General features: G+C 41.5%; 1 protein-coding gene across 1 annotated transcript in view; it reads left to right on the top strand.

Annotated features, from left to right (window-relative positions):
- LOC134443419 (uncharacterized) overlaps nt 1–15,683 on the top strand; it is a 78,883-nt gene extending 63,200 nt beyond the window's left edge. The window contains exons 12-16 of the mRNA XM_063193205.1: nt 4,984–5,278; nt 6,221–7,213; nt 8,516–8,656; nt 12,562–12,865; nt 15,430–15,683. Coding sequence (XP_063049275.1) covers nt 4,984–5,278; nt 6,221–7,213; nt 8,516–8,656; nt 12,562–12,865; nt 15,430–15,683 — 1,987 coding nt within the window. The remainder of the gene's footprint in view (nt 1–4,983; nt 5,279–6,220; nt 7,214–8,515; nt 8,657–12,561; nt 12,866–15,429) is intronic.
- The last annotated feature ends 3,576 nt before the right edge of the window (nt 15,684–19,259 follow it).

Genomic DNA, 19,259 nt, shown 5'->3' with positions numbered 1-19,259 from the left:
CTATCCTCACATTATTTCATTAAGCTGCATTTTTTTTTTAAATGCACAAATATAGCGTTCATGTGTTACCTTTATTGCTATTTGAAACATTTGTCTGAATAATTTGACTGCCCATGTAATGACCTGTAGCAATATAGTAACTAAAAGTGCCCATTTGCAATTGATTTGATGGCTGCTCTAAATTCCCACCGTCTTGTGGGAGTGTGCCACGGTCTATAAATAGTGTCTGGACAAGTAATGAGAGTACAATGGTTGCATTGCGTATCCATTCTTCGACTCGCAATCAACGAATATACAGGAGGGGCCCGCGAACCATTTCGGAGGGCCCGTTCGCGGGCCCCTCTATGGTCGCGGGCCCCGGTGCGACTGCACCTGCTGCACCTGCTATAGTTACACCACTGGTGTGAGAGATCCTCACATATGGTATTTGCCTTCTTTACCACCCTTGCTTCAACAGTCATGGCCATGCTATTTAGTGGCTGGCAAGCAATCTTGCTGGCCATGTTGATTATCTTATGCAGCTTATTTTTATTAACAACAGACAGGGAGAAGTACCAGGCCACAGAACAGAAACATAAAATGCTCTCAACAAAAGAATGATAAAAAAAAACCCGCATCATATCCCTATCCACTTTAAATTGTCTTAGCTTTCGCATGAAGTACAGTCTCTGCATTCCCTTTTTGTAAATAGTATCAGTGTTACAGCTCCAAGTTAATGTACTAAAGGTTTTAAGAAAGTAAGCAAATGACAGGGATGCCTGCGTGTCCATCCTAGCTTGCGTGTAGAACAGTAAACTGTCTCTCTCGCAATAGAATAGAAATAATTTGCTGCAGCGAGCTACAATATTTTGCCGCCTTTTGCCAAAGGTATTGCTTTAAATTCGGCAAAAAAAAACATTTACTTGAGGCGACTGAAGTGTTATTATCATGGAAAGGCAGATGGACCGTTGCCTACTTCAGGACGAAAGCACAAAGCTGAGTGGTTTGTAAGCATATGGAAAACATCTTGAAATAGGCTTAAAAGAGTTCCTCAGTCTTAGGTTGCAACTAAAAGTCAGAAGACTCTCTGCAGACTCCGCCTGATTCAAAGTGACAGTGCATACTTTCACTCCATGTAATAGAACATCATAGCCTAAGTATGCATTTTATTCTTTTAACTTTTTTTTCACTTATTAGGCATAGAATGTGCTAATAAATGCATGCTAAACCCATGAAATCATTGGAGGATTAAAATTAAACTTGTGATCTTTTGAAATTGTTATTCGCATCATTAATATGAATTCTTAATAGGCTTGATGTGTTTTTTTCTTTATAAAGTCTTAGTCCTTTGTAGCTTGATGATGCAGTTATGGTGGTCAGAATTAAACATTTTTTACCCAGTAGGCCTACTGACAGTCCAACAGCATGCTGTTTCCAACTGACAGGAGAGGATAGGCCTATCAAAAAGTACATCGAGGCATAAGGTGTGGTAGGCTTAGGCTACTGGTCTAACAACAGATGAGGGAGGATAGGCCTATCAAAAAGTACATAGAGGCATCAGGTGTGATAGGCCTAAACCCCTTGCCCTTAAGGGCTATTTTTGAGTGTTTTTGAGGTTTTGCACAATGTCTACTTAAATGGTTCCTGTGCCTGCATACTTTGACCTATCATGAAGTGGCTGGTACCATTTGAAAGTAGAGACTCTGTAGAATCCACAGGAAGTGACAGGAACACGTCTTTTTTTTCTGTCAGGCGGTTTTAGAAATTCTTGGAAATTACTACATTTCAGCAGTTTAGCTGATACATTTTGCCTTGGAAGCAAATTTGATACTTACTCACAGGTTTGTCAAAGGGGATCTTTTTACATCTATATATGACCTTTCCCAAGACAATTATGTGTGGATATGCACATGCGTTTTGCCATGTGTTTTATTGTAGACCTTTTGATTAGTCAAAATGCACCCCACAAATAAGGTCTCACTGTTCAAGAACAGTTTGAGCTAGAAGCCTCATGATGGTCTGAAATGAAAGCTTACCCCTTGAGGTGTTCTACAGTCATCTGACTTAGTTGGATATGCCTTTTGGGTAGTATTACAGAGATGTTACTGTACTGTACGGTATTGTACACTATGTACAGTAAAGTCATGGGAAGAAAGGGGCATTCTTGAGCAGATTTGAGATTCCTCTGTCCCTGGGTGTAACACAGAAGAGCTATAGGACTCATTTGAAAACCTGGTCTCTAGACTATCATCCAGTCTTTGAATGGAGTTTCTAGCTCTTGCTTTGAGGGAGCTGCAGTCATTCAAAGCAAATGGGCCAACACAAAGCTGCGTAAAACAGGACCTGCCTACCTCTCTTCTAAGGCTTGTCTTTCAGGGTAGGAATGTCACAGAGCCACTCCAGTGGTGCCCATGTAATCAGCAGGGTCTGGGGATCATGTGGAATACCATTGATCATATGAAATATATGGAAGTGTAGGCAAAAACAGCACAATTCTTGAGAAAAAAAATGTGATCGTTTTTTCCACAATAAAGTGGTTTAGTTTGAGTAGAGTTGTACAACTTGTGGTTGAAATAGAGTAAAAAAAGAATACTTTCATAAACCTTGGATTGTAACAGACATTTTGAGACCATGATGATAAGGATATCTTCATGTTTGGATGTCCACTCATCCTAGGAAGGTAGGGAGACATCAGGCGGGGGGTGCTTGGGGGGGGTCAAATTTGAAAGGTGACATTGTGTAATAAATTGATAATAATGCACATGAGTTTATTACACCACCTGGATTTTAAACAATTGCAGAATGAAGATCAAGTTGAAGTTCAAAGTCATTCGGGTCGCCCCCGGGTCGCCTTAAAGGCAAGGGGTTAAAAAGTACATAGAGGCATCAGGTGTGATAGGCCTAGGCTACTGGTCTAACAGTGAAGAAGTAATCAGGGTACCCTGCTGTCTTATAACTGAGTAATACAATGATTTATGTATGTGAATGGGTAGCATCAATTCTGGAAATAAACATCTAAAAATCTTACACAGTGGACCTTTTAAGAAAATAAAATAACAGTTTTTCATGGGTTTCTCCCTTCATTCTCTTCCTGAGGAAGTGAAATGCACACTCTATTAGGTTAAGGTCAAGTGATCGATTTTGCCAGTGAAACCTTTTGCACATAATTATAGCGAGAAGTCAAAGCTGCTTTCTGAGCTCTTGGTGTCATACACATCAGTTTGCAGTACAAAACAAAATTAAGGAAATTTGCCTTTTTGTTCCAATACACCCGTCTCCAAAAGAGTTGTCGCCTATCCATCTGTTTGGAATAACAGCTAATAACCTGACTTTCAATTAATCACTTGGCTTCAGGAGTCACTCATATGAAAACTACAACCCTCCTGAATGAAAATGTATCTACAAAAATAAGAATGAACACAGACAGGGCAGATTTTCACAAGACATAAGTTTTGTCGCCTATCAAAAGTCAAACATGTGAGGGATACAGCTCTTATGTGGAGCTGTATGCATGCTGCTGGTGTGTGAGGGCTTTTATCATTGATTACATCATGTTAAGAGTTAAAGTTAAAGTTAAAGTTAAAAATGTATTGCTCTACGAATAGCAAATATGTCACCATCTCTCATTGACCTCCATTGATTTTCATTGTGTTGCTTTCCATGATTACAATGACCCTAAACATACACCTAAGGCCAAAGTTGATTTTCTGGAGAGGTGAGAGTGAATCAGTGATTAAGTATGACACCTGATCTGCGTATTTGAAGTGTTTTGAGTGACTTATCTGCTCATTTTCACATTATGTTCGATAGGCGACAAAACTTTTGTCATGTGAAAATCTGCCCTGTCTGAGTTCATTAAAGGGTCAATCTTGCTTTGGTGTATGAAATTTATTTTTGTACATACATTTTCATTCGGGAGGGTTGTAGCTTTCATATGAGTGAGTTCTGAAGCCAAGTGAATAATTGAAAGTCAGGTTATTGGCTGTTATTCCAAACAGATGGATAGGCGACAACTCTTTTGGAGACGGGTGTACATGGGGACTGTATATTAAGTTATTTCCAAACACTTGTCTCCTCAGTGTGCTTGTTAATATATACTTTGTCAGACTGCAGCCATACATTTGCCAGATGCTCATACAAGCATCTGCTCATGCAAGATGCAATACCAATGCATTGGTGGTGGTAACATAACAATTGCCTTTTTGTCTTTCTGAAATGAGTCATGTCGAGACCGGTGAATACCCAAAGATGAGCATGGTGCTTTGTACAGATGACACAAAAACTCTGAAAAAAATCTGGATAAAGCCTGGGGAATCACAACAGAACATTCTACAGTAGTCATGAGAACATCAAGAAAAGTGTGCAATACTCACACCTAGGTTTTATTTCCTAACAATGATGTCATAGCAAATCAGCAAGAATGTTTCATTTCTATAATCGTTTGAACTTGAGAAACAACAGAAATCATTATACTTTTATGCAAAGTCTGTTAATTAATTGGTGAGCCAATAGGCATAGCCCAATTTCATACCAGCAGCTTAATGTGCTTCACTAAGAACAATAAAGCAATTTGGATGACCAGAGTGAAAATGAAAAAAAAGTTTTAAGTTTTTATGTTAATGAGCTATGATGAATGTATGATGAAGGATGGTGTCATGACATGTAATTTTTGTGGGGTAAAGTTTGGAGATACTGTGAATGCCTGGCAAACTGTTTGAAATAACCATAAATAACTCAGTAACTCTGCTAATGTTTGCCCAAGCCAGAAAAACTTTGGGTGGACCACTGGATGCATGTCACGGTTCAAATGGCATTAGGGTGAATCTACTCCGAACCATCGCTTTAATAGCATTGTGACCACTTGGATTTTTTGAAAGATTAATTTCCGCACTACGCTTTTTTGCCTCCTAAAAAATGTTATGCAAAAAAAATGTTTTTAGCTGCCTATCTGTCAACTACCCATAAGTAATTGAATGAAAGACAACTGTAAATTATTTCCATAAGGTGCGGCGTATTCAGTTGCTTTGAGAAGAACATCACGGACGCAATGGCGAAGATTAAGGAGATAAAGGATGCAGGTCGCGAAGCTGAGGCAAACGAGACCCCGATGCTCTCTCTGGTCAACAGCACCAATGAGGACAAGAAAGAGGAGGCCTGGAGCCTGTACAGCCGTGGCCTGAAGTACGTCTTCAGCGTGGAGGAGAAGTCCACATCTTTCTGGGAAGCCTTAGGGGTCTTCGTCCTTGGATTAGCGCAAGTTTTAATTGGTGTGGGGCTCTGCTTCATCGGTTGGAAAAAGGTGGGTTCAAAGACATGTCATTACTGTGAATTTCAATTAATTACTGTGAATTTCAATTCGGAATTTCGCACAAGTCTGGCACACATGCTATCATATTGCATGGCTAGTCTATCTTTCATATTTCATATTTATCTTTATGTCAGACCTCTGTTAATGGCATCAACCAAATATTCCAAGTTATACGCCTTTCGGAGTGACTCACTTAAGCCGGGCATACACTGTGCGATATTTTCACTCGTGGGTCTTAAGCTTTGGCTCACACTGCACGATGGAATTGCACTGTTTAAAAGTTCACAACTCACGACTCACGTCCTCACACTACACGAGCCGACAGTCGGATGCGAGCGAAATGCTTCCACCGTACGACGCGACAGGCATGTTTCCCCGGTCTGCAGAGGAGGGAACATGCGCACCTGAGGAGGAGATGAGGTCGCACTCAACAGCGAACCGCACAGCCCTATTGATTTGTGCATGTGAAGTGTCAAATCGGGTCGTAGCACTGCTTTAACTGTGCGATTTACGCACGAGCCACGACCAGAATTTCAAACCGTTTTGATTTTCTTGCGACCCTGCGATTGCACAATCGTGAGGCGAAATCGCTTGTCGTTACCCCATGTACACTGCACGATGCGAGACTCACGATTGACCTGCGAATGAGCAAGAAATCGTCCCGACTCTTAAAAACAAAAGTCGTGCGAGTGCCAAATCTTGGCAAAATCGGGGCAAAAGTCGCACAGTGTAAGCCCAGCTTTAGTCACTAGAAGTATCTGCAGGGGCAGTAAGAATACAGGAATATGACATCTCTGTTTTGTTTGTAATCTAAGGTAAACCATGTAATAAGTAACATTCAGCAAGGCAGTCCCTGTCATGTTATAGCTCCCTTCAGAAGGCTGAAGCCCTCTGTCATATCACATCTCTCCCTCTCTGTGTATGTCTGTCTAGGTGGGTGGTTTCCTGATTGACTCGGGTCTGTCGGACATGTACAGTGGTGTGAAGGGAATGGTGACAGGTGAGTTCAGCTGGAAGGACTGGGCCATAGATAAGGTCTTCGGAATCGGAATGTCCTTCACCAGCTTCCTCATTGGCAAGCTGATTGATCGGAGGAATCGAGTGGCAAACAGAGAGCAACACAGTGTTGATCAAGGAGAGCCGACCGTCATAGGTGTGCAGGCCTTCAAGGAGCCTGTGAATCGCCGGAAGAAAATTCCCAAGGCCCTATCCACGACCATGAAAAAAGAACTCAGTGATGAATTAAAAAACAACCTCAAGAACGACATGAAACAGGCCTTGGAGAAGGTTCTGAAGGATGTTGCCATTGGACAGGGGGAGCAGGAGGCGATTAACAAGATTGTGGAGGAAATCAGGAAAGAGGTCAAGCAGGCGGTCATCAACGGCGTGAAGAGCAGGCTGGCGGGAGATCCTCTGTCCTCCTTGGTGGACGATGTGATCCTGTCACACCTGGTCGACAAGTCTGACCTGTCCCAGCTGCTGCAGGACGGGAAAAGGAAGGGGAAGATGGTGGACATTTGCATGAGCTTCGGCAAAAGTGCCCTACAGCCTTTCTCTAAAGACCTCAGCTGGAAGAATAAGCTCAACTCCTCCATCACCGCCGTGCTTGAGGACGAGCAAGGCAATTCGAGCGGGTTGAAGAAAATCCAGGCTGCTCACATGAGCATTCTGTGCAAAGAAGCCATCACCACTGCAGAAGGACTCTCAGAAAAGTTCTTTGCCAACTTCACCAAAGAGCTGGACGAGTTTAAGAGAGAGAAGTCGCAGGGGGTGAAGAGGGGCGATCTGTCGAGCGACCAGGCAGCTCAGCTTAGCCAGATGAAAGCAGTGGTGGCGGACGCCATGAGTGAACTGCTAGCCGATGCCCTGGTTGATGTCTTCCACCAGAAGTTCTCAAGTCACATGGTCAAATATGCCCAGGATGAGGCACGTATTACTGCTATACTATTACTGTATATCTGTCTCCAGCAAAATTCACACACGTCACTACTAGATATTCAGTTGTAGCTCTCTCGCTTGTTAGCCACTCACTCATGGAATGTTTCAGTTTCCGCAGGTTTAACTGCCGCTGCAAAGGTGAGAAGTTAAAGGGGCTCCTGGTAGAATTAAAAGTTTAATTAATCACTGTCCTCAGTCAGCCGATGGTTATGTGAATTAAGGCCCCACCGATATATAGGGCCAGAGCGGTCCAAAGGGGTGTTGTGGGAAACGCTTTTCATTCGAAAAATCGCTTTAAACAACATATTCAGATTTGTATCAACTGTTGGCATTCCGTGATGAAAAATATTCTCACAGCGAGTTTATTTGAACAGCATTTTTTCATTACGGTGTAGATTTTGAGACAGGCATGACACGGGCACCGCGCAAATGATGTCATCCTACCTTGTGCCCCTTTAACTGTCAATAATCTGAACTCTGCATTCCAAATGGCTACGCGATTACTTGCATTGCTTGAACTTAAAATATATGTCATTTTGGAATCCGCCCATTTTTCACCGCTTGTACTATTCTCACGTCCTAGCTTCGCTGGAACACATTCTATGGCAACATGATCTCCAAAAATTTCGTGCTCTTGGACACGGATGTTAAGGACACAAAATCCGTGTCCAGGAGCACGGATTTTGCCAAAATTCCGTGCTCCTGGACACGGAATTGTTTTCCGTGCTCCTGGACACGGAATTGTTTGAAGTGCTTTCTATAGGCTATTTCCACAGTCTTGTGTTTTCTCAGGATTTTTCTAATTTCAAATATTTTGTCTAAAAAAAAACATTTCTTACTGACAGGTTAGGGTTAGGGATTGTTTTGGTCTGTGCACAGCTAGTTTTCTTTCATTCATTATATGAGTTTGATAGCCTAGCAACAAACTGGAAAAGGTATTTCTCAAAAATATGTCTTTAATGACAGGTTAAGGTTAGGGAATGTTTTGGTCAGGGCACAACTTAAATTGCTATAGCATTATTTTGTTTAGGATTAGCATTTGGTATGTATTTTCTAATGATAGAGTTAACACAGTGCTGTGGTAATAGCCTATAGAAAGCACTTCTGTGTGCCCATCACGGAAAATAATTCCGTGTCCAGGAGCACAGAAAACATCCTTAACATCCGTGTCCAGGAGCACGGAATTTTTGGAGATCAGGCTGTCTATGGACTTCTCTCAGTGAGTAGATAGAGGCAATGTGTGTGAATGAAGCTTTACTGTGTACTAAATGTAATGTAATGTAATGCAAGGTCCACAGCCATGTCATGAAGGCAGCAGAGGCAGGCCTGAAGAGCGAGAGGACACAGAAGGCCCTCACAACTGGACAGATGAAGTGCACTCAGGTGCTGCAGAAGGCAGTGGGCAAGCTCTCACACTCCCATGCTGACAAGGTAACACACACACGCACACATGCACGCACGCACACTAGTGGTGTGGATTGGCACTGCCCTCACGATCCGATTCGATCACGATTCGGGAGGTAGCGTTTCGATTCGATTTGATTCGATTCTATGCGATTCGATCCGATGCGATTCAGTTCTACAATGCATTGCAATGCATTACATTTCTACTGAAAGCAAAGCAAATGTTTCATCAGTCATGATGAGGCAATACAAGTAGTCAGATACTGAGCAACAATTTATTGCCTGTTTTCTGTATCAGTCTGGATCAGTCTGTATCAGTCTTGCAATGCTTTGAAGTACTTTTATTTAATTTAACATTAATTTGCTCCCGAAATATCCACGGAAGTAATTGAAACTTAAAAAAATTGCCAGATCGATTCCGGAACCTGCCGCATTGAATTGGATCGTCCATGCCCCGCATTGGATTGCATCGCCGAATCGATCATTGTGTCAAAGTCAAAGTCAAAGTAAACTTTAATGTCCCAAAAAGGGAAATTCAAGTGGTCAGGGTGCTATACAAAGACAGGACTTAACAACAGAATAAAAACATAAAATGACAGATAAATAAATACAACCCCCTCCCCCATGTCTCTCTGACTCCTCCAAAACAGCTGATTGCTACGATACATATTTCTCTCCATCTCTCTCACACACACACAGACACAGACACAGACACACTTATTCTACTGGCTGTTTTAACAATGCGTTGCAGTTTATCCTGATCTTGTTTACGCATACTACCAAAGACACAGATGAGACCAAAGGACAGGACACTCTGAAGTACAGACTTATGAAAAAACTCTAAAATGTGAGAATCAACATTAATATGGGGGACAACAGTATGGGGGACAACACACATCCTTGGGGAGCCCCCGTGTTAATGACCTTGGAGGATGAGATAGCCTGATTAAATCTAACCTGCTGAGTACGATTTAACAGGAAGTTGTTAATCCATGTAATGAGCCTTGGATTAACACCTAATTTGACCAATTTGTCTACCAGCAGGTGGGGTTGGATGGTGTTGAATGCACTGCTGAAGTCAATAAAAACAATTTTTACAAAGCTGTGGGGCTCCTCTAGATGTTCGAGTATGCTGTTTGTCATGGTCAGCAGTGCATCCTCCACGCCCCGCCTTGGCTGGTATGCAAACTGGAGGGGGTCCAAATATGGTGCTACCTCACTAAGTAGGTGTTTCAAAATGATTTTCTCAAAGCATTTCATAGGCACTGAGGTTAATGCAACAGGTCGCAGATCATTCATCTCTTTGGGCCTGCTTTTCTTTGGTACCGGCACAATCAGAGACTGTTTCCACTGAGCCGGGATTAATCCTGTTTCTACTGACTGCTGAAACAGCATTTGAAAAGGGAAAGCAAGTGCGTCAGCACATGTGCGCAGCACCTTACAACTAATACCATCTGGACCTTGAGATTTATTAATATTTACACGTAGAAACTGTTCTCTGACATCCTCAATGCTAATTTGTATGTCACTGACTTGCATAGCTCTGACTGCATCCATTGCCAGTTCCTGCTGAGTGGTATAGTCAGTACTGTCAAATCTACAATAAAAAGTGTTCAGTTCATCTGAAAAGGCATTATCATCCACAACAGTCAAATTCTGCATTTTAGGTTTATATCCAGTCATGACTTGTAATCCTTGCCAGGCCCTTTTAGCATCACTGCTGAATAGTGACTGAATCTTGTTTTTATAAGCAGTCTTGCAGTCCAGTATTTTCCTTTTAATATTTTTCTGTATAGATCTGATGTCCTCCTTTGTGCCTCCAGATTTAAACAGTCTCTTTTTACAGTTTAGCAGCTCTTTAAGTTCAGGAGTGATCCATGGTTTATTATTTGGGAAACTTTTTTGGAACGATAGTGTCCTCGCAAAAATTAATATATCCTGAGACTGTGAGCGCAGCATCATTGATATTTGACGACGAATTTATCAAAAGTTCCCAATCAGTGCAGTCTAGGCAGTCTTTTAAAACGTTAGACGCATCAGTGGTCCAACATTTCACCTCTTTTTTCTTAATTTTCTCTCTGCGCAGTAGAGGTTGGTACGTTGGGGTTAAGCGGATCATGTTGTGGTCCGACTTCCCGAGACCTGGCAGAGCCGTCGCGTAGTAGGCTTTCTCCAGGTTACCACCATCTAAGCGCGCCCCCTCCCGCGTAGGGCATGATACATATTGATGATACGCAGGTAGAGTCTCTGCCAAAGAACAATGATTAAAATCCCCAAGTACGATTTTTGCCGCGTCGGGCGCTTTTGCTTCAGTCAATGTTACAAGTTCATGTATAGCAGGGGTGTCGAACGTACGGCCCGCGGGCTGCATCCGGACCGCCAGAGGGTTCCATCCGGCTCGGATGTTAAAAAAAAAAAAACCCTCGGGGCAAAATCGAGACCTGCATGACATTAACCCAATGATCACTCTGTTATACTGTATATGTAGTAAAGTGCACATCACACTTCTATTATAAATGGTGAATTTGTACTGTAACAGGCATTTCATAAAGCTCATATATTATACACCTCATATATAGAGAACATGTTAATACTTCTTATTCGTATTGTATTGGTATTGGTTGTAATTAAATAATAAATATAATTGGATTTGTATTGGTTCCTATTAAGCTGAAATTGGAAACGGGATGTTAGAATGCGTGAAAATGCAGGAAATGACATCTAAGAAATACAATTTTTTCTGGGGGAAACCCCCAGACCCCCTGCCAAAATGAACTGTCCCATATTTAATTCATTGACGGTTGGCAATGAATGAATGAAGTCAAGGAAATTTTGCATAGGATTATCAGTATTGAATTGTTTTCTACATATTCAACACACTTCAAACGTGATAGTACTGAACACCAATCCTCTGCTTTACGTTTTTTTTCGCGATGATGTTACTAATGCGGCCCGCTTGAGGTCCACATGGGTTGTATGCGGCCCCCGGACCAAAATGAGTTTGACACCCCTGATGTATAGTGTTGGCAGCTTCCCTGACGTCCGCCGAAGGCGCAATGTATACAATAAAAAGGCAAATCTGGTGTATTTCACGGGGCATATATATTTCACGGTGATGTGTGCAGGGTTGCAGTACCTGTTATTGATGAAGGCGCACACACCTCCACCTTTACTCTTCCCGGAATTTGAGTCACGGTCTGCCCTTACTAATGTGAAGCCTTCCAATTCAACGGATGAATCTGGGTCCGACTCCGTCAGCCAAGTTTCCGAAAGACAAGTCAGGCAAGATTGCCGATAGTCCGCCAGGTGTTGCGCACAAGCCCTGAGTTCGTCGGTTTTATTCCGTATGCTTTGTACGTTCCCAAACATAATGGTGGGTAGGGGCGGCCTGAAAGGCCTCCTTTTCAGTCGAGCTCGCACTCCCGCTTTCCTTCCACGCTTTCGCTTTGGTTTGTCATCAGGGAAAGATGGTGTAGGTAATCCAATAAGTTCCTCTCGGAGAAGAGAGGGAACCGCTTCCCTGATGTTAAGCAGAGCATCTCGGCTGTAGGTGATTCTAAGTTGGGGGCCCTCGGAAAGCCCAGTCGCCAGCGCCGTATAGTCCAAGAGACAAACTATTAAAACTGCAAGAAGAAACACTTCGATGTTTCGCCCCATCTTGCGTTAATAACAGTGTTTACCCTTAATTCGCGATATTTAAGACACAAACTTAGGTCAAACAAAAACGAGCAAACAAACAAGACGTGCACCTGACCGTGTCGCCGCAACGAGCATGCGCCACAAGAAGGCAATGCTCTTTAGACCATACTTGACACCACTAACGCACACACTACACACACACTCACACTCACACTCCTCTCTCTCCCTCTCCTCAACACCCAAGGAAGTGTTTATTTTGGTGCTATTGAAAAGATATTATTGTCATTATTTAGGTCCTGGACTCCAACAGCGAAGGCACTCTGATGGACATTAGGGTCCTGGCGGAGGCCACCAGCACCAGAGTGGTTGTCCTGACGGAGGGCGAAGGGGGCCGGCTGTCCAGACTCGGGTCGATGAGTCCCAGCTCCGGAGCACCCAATCAGACGCTGACGCTGATCCATCGGCCAGACAGCGGTCGCTATGACGTTCGCATCAACCAGAATGCCGTCCGTGTCCACGGAGACTGTGACGGGGAGGCCACCCTTCACCTGGCGTTCGCGCGTGGCCTCAAACCCTCGGCAGGACCAGACGAGGTGCGTGCCACATTCACAGAGATGATAATACAGTATAATTCACATTTGGCCACAGTTGCTATTCATGTTCTGTTATGGAAAATATAGCAAAATTAGTCACAAATAGTCATAGTCCATGTTCCAAGGAAAGCAGCATTAACATCATTGTTATTGTAACAAAACAGCTTTACATGAAGGTAATTAACTCCAATTATAATGGGGAGTCCAATGTAAGCAACTGAATAGTTACATTTGCCAATTGGAAATTGTGTGTGTGTGTGTGTGTGTGTGTGTGTGTGTGTGTGTGTGTGTGTGTGTGTGTGTGTGTGTGTGTGTGTGTGTCAGTGGTGGACGAAGTACACCAGTTATGTACTTGAGTAAAAGTACAGTTACCTTGCATTGAAAACTACTCAAGTAAAAGTGAAAGTATTCACCTCACTTTTTTACTTGAGTAGAAGTACAAAAGTATCTGCCGTCAAAAATACTTAAGTACTAAAAGTAAAAAGTAAAAACTTAAAAATGAAGCCTTTGGTGCAATTTTAATATTTAAGTGTTGTAGGCCTAGTTTGGTCATATCTAATTAAATATCCTCTGATTTGCATAGGCTATACCAACATGTTAGAACTAGGTCATAACAGGCCTCAGAAACACTGTGGAGTAAGTCCGAGGATGTTATAGCATCAGAAGTTCATTTTTACCCCTCTAATACTGACCCTAACATGCCTAAAAGAACACATGAAAGGGCCATTAATATTAAGAATGATTAGGCTGAAATTGATAATATGCCTATTAGAACAACTACTACAATACCCCCCAGCCGTAGGCCTACAGTCCAGTATTGGCCTACTTATTTGTGACAGCAAGGAGTTAGAGTAGTAGCCAATAAAGTACTTTGTTTATTTTTTGTTATAATTATGGTTTTGGTAGACCTCTTCTTCATATTATTATTATTATTATTATTATTATTATTATTATTATTATTATTATTATTATTATTTTATATTATTATTATTATTAGTAGTAGTAGTAGTATGTATGTGTTTGGTTATGTTAAGGTTGGCTTAGGCCTATGTATGGACAAACAGACTTCTTGTGATTCTAAGCTACCTTTAAAGATAGGAACATCTTCAAATACTTGTAATGGTCTCTATTTGCTAGATGCCAATGATTTGCAATAGCCTACTTGATACAACTTAATTGGAACACTTATCTGTCTGATCATGAAAAAGCCTTTTGTGCCTGTGCACATCACTGGGCCAATATTTAGCCAAAGTCCACTTTTTTCTCTCTTTTTTTTACTTTGTTGCTGTTGTTTTTTACAACCTCACTTTGGTGGTATTGCCAAAGCTTTTCATATCCACTGTAGCCTACTGACCTGACTAAAGGGAAAGGATACATGTTGCAAGGATACATGTTGCATGTAGCCTCACTTTGTAACATATGGTGGGCATGGCAATCCTCATGTAAAGATACAAACCCTTTACACAAGCCTCTTTTCCATAAAGTTGAAGCAAATCATTTTTTTGGTGACAGGGGAGTCTATTAGACAAGTAATTGATATCCCCAACTACTTCAGAAAATACTGCAATGTGAGGGGAAAGAATGCTATCACGGAGTTGTGCGCCTGGATAGTTTGGAATAAGCAGCATGTTTAGGCATCCTGTGTAGGCTACTTGACTCAAGAAACCAACACGCTACAAAAGCGGCAATTAAGTGACTCTATTGTAAGCCATAACACAGATATAGCGCAGTAAGTCAAATAAGCAGTAGGGCCTACATTAAGTATCAATTCACTGATTATTCAGTTCAAACGCGAAGCCTATCTGACAAATTTCGTCGTCAGGCGAGTGCAGCCTGAGCTAACCTCTCCCCCTCACACAACGAATACGACGTGCAGATTAATACACTCTAACAACGTTATTGTCGCCTGCTTTATTGTTTTGCTGTGCTTTCTGCATGTTACTAGAAAGTACCGTTTCTTCTTATTTCAATTCGTCTCGCAAGTCGCAACAGTGGACACATCAGTGGTCTTGCTCTGCTCGCTTTCCTTCTGAAACTAATTCTGTACAGTGGAGCTTGTTGTCACGTGACACATTACAACCAATCACAATGGCGAATCTCTGAGTCTGCCAATCGGATTCAGTTTCACTTTCTTCACACAAGCGTGAAATCTCAGATTTCATTTGACCAGGGCATTAAAAATTAATTAATTCACCTGCCGTGTATCGCCTTAAATAAAAAAAGGAACGAGTAAGGAACGAGTGTTTCTGTAAATGTAACGAAGTGAAAGTACTAAATTTCGCTTTGAAATGTAGTGAAGTAAAAGTATAAAGTCTTACCAAATAAAAATACTTGAGTAAAGTATGAAAGTATGAAAATGTTACTTAAGTACAGTAACGAATTACATTTACTTCGTTACTGTCCACCACTGGTGTGTGTGTGTGTGTGTGTGTGTGTGTGTGTGTGTGTGTGTGTGTGTGTGTGTGTGTGTGTGTGTGTGTGTGTGTGTGTGTGTGTGTGTGTGTGTGTGTGTGTGTGTGCACATATACAGTATGTGTGATTCATAAGTGTGTGTAAGTCTAACTCCAGGTGTGACGGGATGTTGGCAGGTGCGTGTGGAGGCGGAGCGTCTACGTCAGTTGGAGGCTGATGCTTTGAGAGGCGGGGCTAACCGCTGGGAGCCGCTGCTGCGCCGGCAGGAGCTGATCTTGGCCACCAGAGGGCATCATGAGTCCACTGCAGGGAGTGTCATGAGGAGTTGGTCTTGGCCTCTAGCCACAGCAGTGGCCCTAACACAGGGCAGCAGCAAGCCCTTGCAGTGCCATGCCTGGATGACAAAGTGAAAATGTGTCTGTGTGTGCGTGTGTGTGTGTTTTTATGAAATTAGGCTATGTTATGATCGCTTTCAGCATCTCTGAATACAAAACCACCTGTTTCCATTTTGTCTTAAAGCCAAGATGGCCAACATTATAGCAAAATAAGGACATTTGGTGTTTTATGGTCTATAAAGCTATAAAGCTATTATGCCTATTGGTAATATTTTGATAGGCACATAACTGTCATTATATAAAATGTTATCAATGTTTATTTCATCTGTCAAAATTCAACATGGCATCCAATAACCTCTGAAATAGCAAATAGGCCTATCCAGAATCTCATCTATACCTGAACTGACCCCTTTTCCTTATTTGAAGTTTTATTCACTTGTAGGCACTTAACGCATATCTCAATAGCCTAGCAGGAGGTGCAGATACTAGGATTTAAGACAAGAGTGGAGACTACTGTCAACTGATCAAGTTGCCCCAGTATGCGCAAATGTTGGCTTGCAATTTGCTAGTTTCAAAAAGTAGGCCAGTTGCCCCTAACTAAACTCTAGACCGATCAGGAAGTAAAATAAGATTCTATATATATATATTTCATAGAACTACCCAAAAGAATGGGTACTGTATTTGTATTTGGTACTTGGGTTCTGGGTTCAAATTACAGAAGGTGCCTTCACTACAAATGGCTTCAGAATTGGAATGACTTGCCGTGAGGCCAACAGAGGCCAACCGGATGAGCCATACAACAGACCCACAGAGACGTGATCTCAATGGATGCTACTGATGGGGAAAGCACCATGGATGATATAAGTATGTTGGGAGTTATATGAGGGACATTCAAAGTGTGAGAAGCACATGGGTCGGCCTACCGAAGGGAAGGCCATATCATGGTGTGACCCATCACTAGAGTTGTGGATATGCTCTAACTGTCATGCCAAAGACCCTAGGTCTGTGAGCAGAGAGCATGATTGTTGACATTGGAGGAATGCAGCATCCCAGATAGAACATAAGGCTTCATAGCCGACCATGGAACAACTTTGTAGGCCTTTGCCTTGACACAGGCAGCCAATTCAGTGAATGTGCAATATTACACTACAGGTAGCACTAATAGGTACTGTATATCAATTCTTAGTCATTTTTATTTGAACAATAATCTGGACCTGCACAAAATCGTCTGTGCTTCAATTCACAAATGAATTGCTTTATAGACCTGAAAGCATTATGTTAATGTTGATTTTGCTGTAAAAATGTCAACCACCTTGGATTTTGTAATGAACTTAGTTCATGTAATGACTGACTTCACATTCATGTTACATATAGTACCAATAAAAGTCAACAATGGCTTTATAGACTTAAAAATACCAAATAGGCCAATTTTGCCAAATATGATGTCAGCCATCTTGGACTTTGCCCCTAAAAATGAAGGAAAACATTGGAAAAAAGTTGTTTAGTATTCATTGTTGACACAGAAGTTAAAAAAAACTGTAACCTTAAAACTTTAAAAAGGGCATTAATGGCGAGATTTCTACACACAATGGCAGCCATCTTGGATTTGCCACAAATATTAAGGGAAAAAATGGAAGCAGGTGGATTTGCATTCGCGGGGGTCCTAGAAGTAAAAAAAAAAAAAAAAAAACATAAAATGGAAAAATCTATATGAAATGTTCCAAAACTTACATATGGACCTATGCTAACGATGACATTTTCATTTTTGTGTTTCATCAAGTGTTGAGCTTCAGCCATAAGGTCATCAAGATCTGGTATATAATAGGCGAGTACATTTAAGGTTTAACCCCAAACAAATTGATACAAAAGTTTTTTTTTTCATGGATTCTATGACTATTGGACATGCTAGATGACATACTAAAAATCTAGTAAAATCTGACTTTGGGAAATTAGTTATTTTCAACATGGCTGCTATAGGCTTATTATAAGGGCCGAGAGACACTCCAGGTGAATAGGCCAAAAAATGTAGCTTGCCGATATCACCATGAAACTTAACCCGGTGATTACTCACATATTTGTGAGAAAAAAAAATATTGCAAGTTTTCTGAAATGTTATGTTTTAATATGGTAATTAGACTATGTCTAATTAAATATGCATTACATTTCAAAATGCAAAAACTCAAAATCTGAAAAAGCCAGGCTCAAAATTACTCTTTTATTTTGTTTCTAGTAAGCCAAAAGATATCTTCAGAAGAGAGTATGGACATCTCGTTTTCTTTTGTAGTAAATCTAAAGATCTTTGTGCAGACACGCCAGCTAGCATTTTTTTTCAAAACATGGTTATTTAACGTCTCTCTTAGATTAAAATAATTGAGTTTTATGTTTCTCAAGTTCTTCCAGATATTCTATGAGTCTGGTAATATCATTCTTAGCATGTATCATGGCAAGGTCAGCTGTCCTCAACTCAGCCTCTCCACAGGGGTGTCCTAAGGGCTGGTACTGGAGCTCCTATTTGCCATGTACACCACGTCACTGGGTCATGTCATCTGTTCTCACAGATTCTCATACTACTGTTACACTGATGAAGCACAGTCATATCTGCAATTTGTGACCTATGACTCCATGGTCTACACACACCTTACCGCTTGCCTCTCTGAACTATGATGGAATGCAGTTGAGCCTCGCTAAAACAGCACTGCTGGTGATCCCAGGCAAAGATTCAGACTGCCATGATATCAAACTCAATAATGGACTCTGCTGTTGCCTAAAGAAGGCCACAAGAAACCTAGGTGTCATTATTGATGACCATCTATCATCCTCTGACCACATAGCCTCAGTTTCCCAGTCATGTCACTTCTCAATAACTTAAATAATATACATACAATCAGACTTTGCCTGACCTAAATGACTCCATTTCTGGTAGGCCTACTGTCCATCTGACCTCAACTACTGCAACTCCCTCTTGACTGGTCTTCCAGCTTGTGTAATAATACCTTTGCAAATGTCACTGCATGCCACTCCTCTTTTTCATGCCCAAATTGAATACAAGGCCCTCACCCTTGACTACAAAGCTACAACAGGCCCTACTCTGGCATATCTGAAAGCTATGCTAAAGCCCCATGTTCCTTCCAGGACATTGTCATCCTCCAGTACCAACCATTTCATCTTGCCCTCTACTTACACAAGTAGTGACTCCTGTCTGTTCAGTTCAGCTGAAAGACCCAAAACACCCAGTGACGCCATGATTCATCACTGATGATGTGCCCGGACAAACAGCACATGGATATTACCACAGCAGTAGTGTCTTTATCCACCCTAACAGCACTCCAACCAAACAGATCCTGAAAACATGTTAATTCATGCAAATTGCATGACATAGTGAAGTTGAACAATATAAGGGAGTTAGCATCTGGCAATTTTGACAAGCATATATTGCTGACAAAAACATTTCATTTCATTGTCACAAATACAACATTTCTGGGTTTCCAATATCTTTTGAAGTTAGCTAATAATGTAATTATCATGTAATTTTATTTTAAACAACTTTGATCTTGAAAATGACACATTTCCTGAAGTTAGATTTTCCTAGATTTTTTGTACGTTAGTAAGGACAGCTGGATGTATTGAAATCAGTTGAAAAACCTTTTGTAT

This window comes from Engraulis encrasicolus, unplaced genomic scaffold, assembly GCF_034702125.1.
Source record: "Engraulis encrasicolus isolate BLACKSEA-1 unplaced genomic scaffold, IST_EnEncr_1.0 scaffold_31_np1212, whole genome shotgun sequence".
Lineage (NCBI taxonomy): Eukaryota > Metazoa > Chordata > Actinopteri > Clupeiformes > Engraulidae > Engraulis > Engraulis encrasicolus.
Note: the sequence above shows the minus strand (reverse complement) of the source record. Positions and strands in the feature narration are given on the sequence as shown.